Raw genomic sequence first — 8241 nt, 5'->3', positions numbered from 1 at the left:
GCTCCCCGCTTGGCCCGCTGCCGACACCTCCACGGCTGCCCGTAGGAGCTCCCCACTTGGCCCGCTGCCGACACCTCCACAGCTGCCTGTAGGAGCTCCCCGCTCGCCACTGCTGACACCTCCACGGCTGCCCATAGGACCTCCCCGCTCGCCACTGCCATGCTCCCCGCCGACACTGCCACAGTGGCCTGCGGGAGCTCCCTGCTCACCGCAGCTATGCCCCTGCTGCCGACACCACTGCAGCCACCTGTGGGAGCTCATTGTGTTGAGAATATCACCTAAAATACATTTTTGATAAATGTCTGCATGAATATGGTATCGAGCATGCCCAGTCTCCTGAGAAAGCAGCTTTGAGAAGAGCAAACAAATCATCTACAAGAAGATAAGGAGCAAGCAGACACCTTGTCTCCCATCGCAGGATGTTGTAAATCAAAGTACAGTAAAAGCTGTGTTATCCGGCACTTTACAAGCTGGCATGCTCTATTAACCGGCGTGCTGGTTTGCATGGTAAAAGCAAAATTGGGAGTGCCACCATGACACTTCTGGTTTCACCGAGCCCCCACACCCCGGGGCACAGCAGCCTGTGCAGGGCACGCCTCCCCATCCCTCGGGCCCATGGGAGGGGTGGCAGCCCAAACAGGTAAAGACGCCCGTTTGGGCCTCTCAAGTAACCAGCATATTTTGTTACCATATGCATGTCTAATAGGGCTGTGTGAAATGGCACCATTGTGTTTTGACGAAACAGCGTTTCGTTTCGAATTTAATTTCAGTTCGAAACTGCTGTTCCGTTTTGTTTCATCAAAACAGGCTGTTTTGATGTTGCGCCCGTAGGCTATAATGGGGAAGCTTGAAACAGTCTATAACTTTGTCCTTTCTGGCCTGATTCGGATGAAACTTGCAGGAATGGTAGCCCCTTCTGAGGGCATGAAGCCTGCCAAGTTTCAAGGAGGTCAGTGCAGGGGCTTCAGGGAAACTGCACCTCAAAGTCTTGAAAGCAATGTCACGTGTATGTGTCAAGCCACAGCGGGGTGAAAGCTGCAGGGGTGGTGGCCCCTGCTGAGGCCACGAAGCCTGCCAGCTGTCAAGGAGATGGGTGCAGGGGGAGTCTGGGTTCTGGGGCCCTGCACCTCTAGCTGCTGCCAGGCAAAACTTGTGACACAGGTGAGTGACACTGTGTGTGTGTTAAGGTGCGCCCTCACTTAACTGACCCCAAGGCAGAAAGCAGGGCTGGTCAAACAATGCTGCCTTTTATGCAGTTTTTCCATCCCTCCCCCAGAGCACTGGGATTGGAAGGGACCACAGGAAAGGATGACAGTCATTGGCCAGCTACACAATCAATAATGAGAGCGCTCCTTCCCCACCCCTTCCCCCTTCCTCTCCTGTAGTTTCTGTTTCCCTGCAGGCGAGCCCAGCTTGAGCTCTGAAACTCAAAAGTGTTTTGAAAGTTTCAAAACGTTTCGACTTGCCTTGTTTCGTTTCAAGACTGTTTTGAAGCTCTCTATTTCATTTCGATTTCGCTGTTTTGAGTTCAAAACGAGTCAAAACGAAACTGCCAGCAAAATTTCACATAGCCCTAATATCTAAGCCAGGGGTGGGCAGTTATTTTGGGCAGAGGGCCGCTTACTGAGTTTTGGCAAGCCATCGAGGGCTGCATGACAGGCAGCCAGGGGCAGATAAATATTAATTTTCTAAATTTTGTAGGGGCCCCGCAGGCCAGATAGAATGGCTTGGTGGGCCACATCTGGCCTGTGGGCCAAATTTTGCCCACCCCTGGTCTAAGCCATGAGGTATGCAACCAGAGTCAGCTCAGCAGCAACAAGGTGACTGGCTAAGTGGGCTGTCAGGGGCAAAGTCTGCCTAAACTAAGCATAAAAGGACAGCGAAGACCAGGACCCAACGACATCGTATGCCATCCACATCAACTCGGGAGAAAACTACTGGCATCCCTCCCGTAAGATCATCGTGTCCAGAGGCCCCACGACTGGCCATCGTGTCTGAACCTGAGCACGAGGCATGTAACGTTCATGCAGCTGTCCTCTATTCTTGGGGTACCTCGATGGCCACCCTAGACTCAACACACCTGGGTTCAGTTCTTGGCCGTGTCTTTCACCTGGGCTAACTTCATCTGCTTGTGCTTTTTAGGACTTCCACCTGGAGACGTGACAGCTTGTCCTCTCTCACCTTGGCGGGCTGAGACCCGAGATGGCGAGGGGGAGAAGGGGATGTGCTGGAGCCCTGTCTCCCCACTTTGCTGCCCGCTCCAGGCAGAGGCGACAGCTGGCCTGGCAGCTGCAGGCAGAGATGAGGGATCACTTGGCTTAATCACTCATTGTCAGCCACCCCATCATCCCACGAGACTTAACCATCCTCTCTCCTTTTTTAATGGTCTTGACGTTCCACAAATCCTTTCTTCTGCCGCCTGTGCTGTGTCACACATCTCCCCTGTCATCACCCTGCCGATTTGGTTTTAACTCGCTCCAATCAAGTTATAGTTGGTTTTTGCTTCCGACTGAAATAGATGAACGCAGCCCTAAGCCCCTGGCGCACTGGTAAAGCTTCTAGTTCAGTTTAACTGGTGAAAAACATGCATGGTTTTATGTGTGAGGACGCATCTCACCTTCCTTTTCGAAACTCTAGATCTGCCCCTGGCTGAGAGATCACTGGGTACTGCGACTCCTGCCCAGCACCGTGCCTAGACTCCTGCTGGGTCCGGACAAACTTTTAGTATTGGGCCCCCTTTGCCAGAAATGATGATTATTATTACTATTATTATTAAAATGACCATTTTCAGGCCCCCTTTCTATCCAGGCCCTGGGTAGCCACCCAGTTTGCCCATGCCTGTGTCCAGCCCTGCTCCTGGCCCTTTGCATAGCAATAGGCAACATGCAGTATGTTTCCGTTGCTTCCCCCAGCCAAATGCACACCTTTATAATTACCAGGAAAAAGACATCTGTGGGCACAAAAGCATCATCTTCAGATGTGGCCTAGTTACTTGAGAGAAAAATTTCTGGCCCATATAGGAACTGAAATTGAACTCAGATTAAAACAACCGCTTATGAAAACCAATATAAATGTGTTACTCTTTAGAAGAAAAAGTGAAACAATGACAATAGTTTCTTTAAAACTAAACCAGTCTTCTACATCTGTGGTTCTCAACCTTTTTAGATTCAAGGGTGTCTACTGTGACTTTCACAAGTTGAGCAATCTCCCATTTCAAAAGCAAACCTATTTATTAATTAATATAGTGCCTTGCAGAGGGGCCAGGCAGCGGGGATGGAAGAGCAAGCAGGGCCTGCTTCTATCCTCACGCTCCCTGCAGCACTTCAGCAGTTCTCATGGCCCTGCAGGATGCCCGAGGTTAAGAATTGCTGCTCTACAAGGTGCCAGGCTGTTTGCATCACTAGGAACACGTGGCAAAAATTTGTTCAAGACAACGAATGCAGAAAACAAGCAAAGCCCATAAAGAAGACGCAGACCTGATTCCTGCAGCTCTTTCATTACCACAAGCCGAATTAGTGATGTAGAAGAAGTTTGTTAGCTTATAAATAAAGGGTGAAATCCTGGCTCCAGTAAATTAAAATGTTGACGGTCAAAATTCATTGTTGACTTTGAAATTGTTGACTTTGAAAATTCAAATGTTGACTTTCAAATTCATTGAAGGCAACCTTTATGCTAACCCAATATTAAAGCATGTGGCATCCCAATCTCGTAACCAGAGAGCCCTGCAGGACTAAGGCCCTTATGCTTTTTCATGCAAGGAGCCATTGTTTTCAGTTCAACTGTTATAGTAATAAGTCTTGATTGATTTTGACCTCTTCTAATCTGAGCTAAGCAGCTATATTTTAAATGTACATTTATATCCATATTATAGATTTATAAAGCTTAGGGCATTAGGTACTGTTATATGCTTTGATACTCCATTCACCAATATGCCAAACAGTACCATAAAATACATTAAATTGACATTTTCTTCTGCAGATTATTAGCAGCTGTGCATAGTCAAATATCTGGATGGACACTACTAAAGATTTTTACTGAGATGCATGAGTATTTTCCTTCTAACAGGTATATAAGCTACATGAAATATTTTCTGCTGAAAGTTAAATTTAAAACCTCATGAGATATACATTATTATGTTGCTTGGAAGTTGTTTTTGTTTCTTAAGGGTTTATACAGAAGTGAAAAAACATATTAAAGAAAGATGTTTAACTATTTTCCTGTAACTCACTAGTTAGTTTAGCTAAAATTAGTTTGCCCTTGATGTTAACTAGCAGCGATTTAGTTACTTCTATTCCGAATTAGCATATCGACACAAAAGCCTACACCAAAATGACTAAAAAGGCTGGAATTTGCCCCTTTTATCATCACCTTTATTATGAAACCATTAGTGTCTTACTCTCTTGCATTGGCCCTGGAGCCTCAGATTTCCCTCAGTCTTATGGTCTGACTTTGTAATTCCAGCTTTAGCACTGTTCTAGGCTTTTTTATCAAGAATTTGCCAGGTACAGACATGAAAATATTAAGCTAACAGTTTATTACCACTTAGCTGAAACTATTTCCTCTCACTGAGCAGCTGCTGTGGGAAATTACCCTGCATTCATCTGCTTATTCATCCTCTCTGTATCTTCCTTTTCAACCCATCACCATGTGAGATTATTCTTTTATCTATCCACTTCAGACTGACACGAGGCCCATTTCTTCATTCTGGAAGTTGTTGAAACAAGTCTTCAAGACAGGCCCAACTAAAAACCCTGGATTTATTTATTACTTGGAGCATGGAGCACCCTTGCTGCAACCACACACCCCTCAGACAGGAGACAGCAGAACAGATTTTCTTCTTCGCGCTTGCACTATTGTTAACCGAGCGTAACCCCATTTAATCCACCTTGCTGAACACTACTGTGAATGGTACTGAAGTCAGACTCAGGAGCTCTGCTCCATGAATTGTGCATTATGGGGAATCCAAAGTAAAGTTTAGCCTCTGCCCTGCCCCAAAATCAAGCTTGTGCCTCAAAAAAGAGAACCTCATTAAACTAGGTCTGTTCCTGAAATCAGGTCCTTTTCCTCCAGTCCCACTCACACATCTTTCCAACTTAATGAACAGGCGAGCAATTAATATAGTATAAATAATTAACTAGTTTCTAATCACACAAAGCAGCTCTAATCCAGAGGTTACTAGTACTTATTGATGCTAACCAGTCATGCTTGTACTACAGGTCCAAGCAGCTATATCACTGAAAATAATGCTAAGGGGATACTGGCCCCACACAATGTTACTTGGATCCCCTTTTCTTTCTGTTCTTGGAAACTTACTGCTTTCTGGAGTTTCTTCTGGTCCAGCAGTGCTGCTCTCAGGATTACTTGCAAACTCCATACAAGCTGGCCCTTTTGCTGCCTGAAGAAGCTCATTGAATGGTTTCCTGTTGTAGCCCTTACTGCTGCTTAGCTCAGGTCATGAGTTACCCCAATTTATCACTTCTCTAGTCCATACGGTCAGGTTTCTTTCCCAGGTCTGGATGCCCTCTTCCACAGCTGGTAATTCTTTGATGAGACATTGCAATCACCTCCAGCTCCACATTTGTTCTCTAATTGCCCAGGACTTCAGACTTCAGCAGGTGTCTCCTCAGGGTCAGGATGGTTTTGGTTTTAGGTACCCTGCAGGCCCAGCTGGACTGCTTTGGCACTGTTACATTCCAGGAGTGCTAAATAGGAGCAGACTTTGAAGACAGAGTGTCTTGTGTAGCAGTTTCTTAACTGTTTTTATTGTTAACTGGATGTCTTCATTGATTTACAGATATGTACACTCTCCCCACTGCTCACACCTACTGAACTAAGACTCAATCTGGCCTACCCATTTCATAACACTTTGAAAAAAATTAACAAACTGAGTGTCTTTTGAGAGCATGTCTGATATCTTTTATTAAATCAACTCCAATTCTTCTTTGCAAGCTTTTGGGTACCTATACCCTTTGTCAGGCTGGGGAAGTGTCTGCAGTTGGATGGAAGGAATAGTAAAGAGGCCAGAGGCTGGGCTGCGTGCAAGAGAGGCAATCAGTGACCATGGAAATAGGAGTTAATGGGTGCAAAACAGGTTGGAGGGAAGGGAGTGAGTGAATGTAGTAGGAAATGATGGAGAGGTACCTGGGGAGTCAGATGGCAGGTGGGTTACGATGTGTCATAAAACCACTGTTCCTATTTAGTCTATGATTTTTTGTATCAAGGAGGTTGATGAGATGAAGTTCATCGGCTCTTCTGTGAAAGGTCTTTCCAATGATTTGAGTTGGTGTAATAAAAGATATCAAATCTACCCAAAGAACCTTGTCTGCCTATATCCTTAGACCAACACGGCTACAACCTACACCCCTGTGAGAGCATGAGCTGTCAGAGTCATTTAGTGATGCAGAGGTGTATGAAGGAGAAGGAAAGAACTACACAATTTATAATGACGGGGGATACGCAGGCAAGGTTCTTTGGGTAGATGGGATATCTTTTATTAGACCAACTAGCCCTGTACATCTAAGGACATAGGCAGACAAGGTTATTTCAGGAATTGTGATCTCATTTATTAGACCAACTGTCTGTGTCTACACAAAACGCTTACTGTGCAGTAGCTCCTTATTACTGCGCAGTAGCTCGTTACTACTGTGCAGTAGCATTGCCAGGCATGAACTGTGATGCAACGCTACTGTGCGGTAGTAATGAGCTACTGTGCAGTAAGTGTCACAAGGCAACTGTGCCAGGATGCTACTGCAGTGTAACATGGGTTACTGCGCAGTCATTTAGTACTTGGTCATGCAAGTGCTAAATGATGGCACAGTAACAACTGTGCAGTCAGTGTCTCGTGTAGACATGACCACTGAGTAAACTTGATATTGGCCCATGAGTGAATCCCACTGTGCCACTGGTTCAGAAGTGGTGCTGGGGGTTCGCCTTGACCCTGGAAAGGTGGAGACGCCCCTGAGCCAGACTCGGGATAAAGTCCTGTGAAACTCCTGTGATCAAATGCTGGATGTCTTAGGCCAGTGGTTCTGCCCCAGGGTGCTGCTGGAGGGTGCTTGGGATATAACCAGGGGGAGACCCACTGAACCATGGCTGTCAGAGGCCAGCTGGGATCCTTGCAGCAGACTCTTCCACCCCTCCTGGCCCCAGAGCAGCATTGCCCACAGCTCCAGGGCAGGATCAGTCCCTGCAGCCCAGGGGCACAGCCCTGCCTGCAGCCCAGGGGGGCAGGGAGAGTCTGATGATGAAAGCAGAGTGGGCAGGATATGGGTGCTTGTATGCTGATATGGTAGGGAACTACATGAGTGTGGGGCAGTGTGGGAACAGGGCGTGGAGAGCCATAGGAGCGGGGCCTAGCATGGGATGGGGTGCGTGGAGGAAGTGAAGATTAGCAGCCTGTGCTAGGAGGGAGCAGATACTTGCATAGGCAAGAGCGGGGTGGGGAGTTGCATGCACTCGCCTGCATTCGGTGCGTGTTGCTGTCAGGGTGGCACCGTAGCCCAGCCCCATTCAAGCATACTTACCTGGTGGGGAAGACATTATGATCTTGAAGATAGAGGCAAAAAAAAAAAAAAAAAGTTTTTCCAGGGTGAGGTTCATCCCTTGCACTCTGGCTGTGCTGATTCCTGTGATTTCCCTGCACGCAGGAAACTTGACTGTAGAATTTGTGGTAGTGGGGGGCTGCGTCTGCAATCTCCCGTGGCTGAGTGGTGCAAAAAGTAGACTGGGAAAAACTTTGGTGGGTTTGTCAAAGATTGCATGGGTTTACCAAGACTCTTCAAATCCCATTTTTATAGACTCAAGAAATGGGACTTTTGTGGATTTGCACCATTGTAGTAAGTCGTTTTGCTTTTTTTGCCTGTAACTGCATGTTAGGAGCAAGCTTACTAAAAAGACATAGCCCAAGAGTAAGTTCCCCATCCTTAGGGGCTTGTTGGTTGTTGAGGATTGTCAACTGGGGGTACGTGTACCCCTGGGGGGTACTTGGACCAGTCCTCTCTCCCCTCTCCAGACCCATCTGGTCCATCTGTTAGGGTGGCCATTCATCCAGCTTTATAGAGGACAGTCTGGTTTTCTGGTCCTCTGTCCTCTATTGATATGAAACCAGATGCCTTTATGTCCTCTATTTTTCACTGCTCAGCACTCCCCCACTGCTGCCACCAATACCACCACCTGGCCCACCACCGACACCACCGCAGCTGCCTGTGGGAGCTCCCTGCTTGCCACCGCCATGCCCTCAAC

General features: G+C 47.1%; 1 protein-coding gene and 1 pseudogene across 1 annotated transcript in view; one reads left to right on the top strand and one right to left on the bottom strand.

The window, feature by feature from the left end:
- The window catches only part of PARP14 (poly(ADP-ribose) polymerase family member 14), a gene marked incomplete at its 5' end in the record, with an annotated part of 77376 nt that overhangs the window by 43326 nt on the left and 25809 nt on the right, over positions 1 to 8241 (bottom strand). The window contains one exon of the mRNA XM_006017906.3: positions 5314 to 5446. Coding sequence (XP_006017968.2) covers positions 5314 to 5446 — 133 coding nt within the window. The remainder of the gene's footprint in view (positions 1 to 5313; positions 5447 to 8241) is intronic.
- On the top strand, positions 7516 to 7699 carry LOC112549272 (annotated as a pseudogene).

The sequence above is a fragment of the Alligator sinensis genome, unplaced genomic scaffold (assembly GCF_000455745.1).
Source record: "Alligator sinensis unplaced genomic scaffold, ASM45574v1 scaffold4_1, whole genome shotgun sequence".
Taxonomy (NCBI): Eukaryota; Metazoa; Chordata; order Crocodylia; family Alligatoridae; genus Alligator; species Alligator sinensis.
Note: the sequence above shows the minus strand (reverse complement) of the source record. Positions and strands in the feature narration are given on the sequence as shown.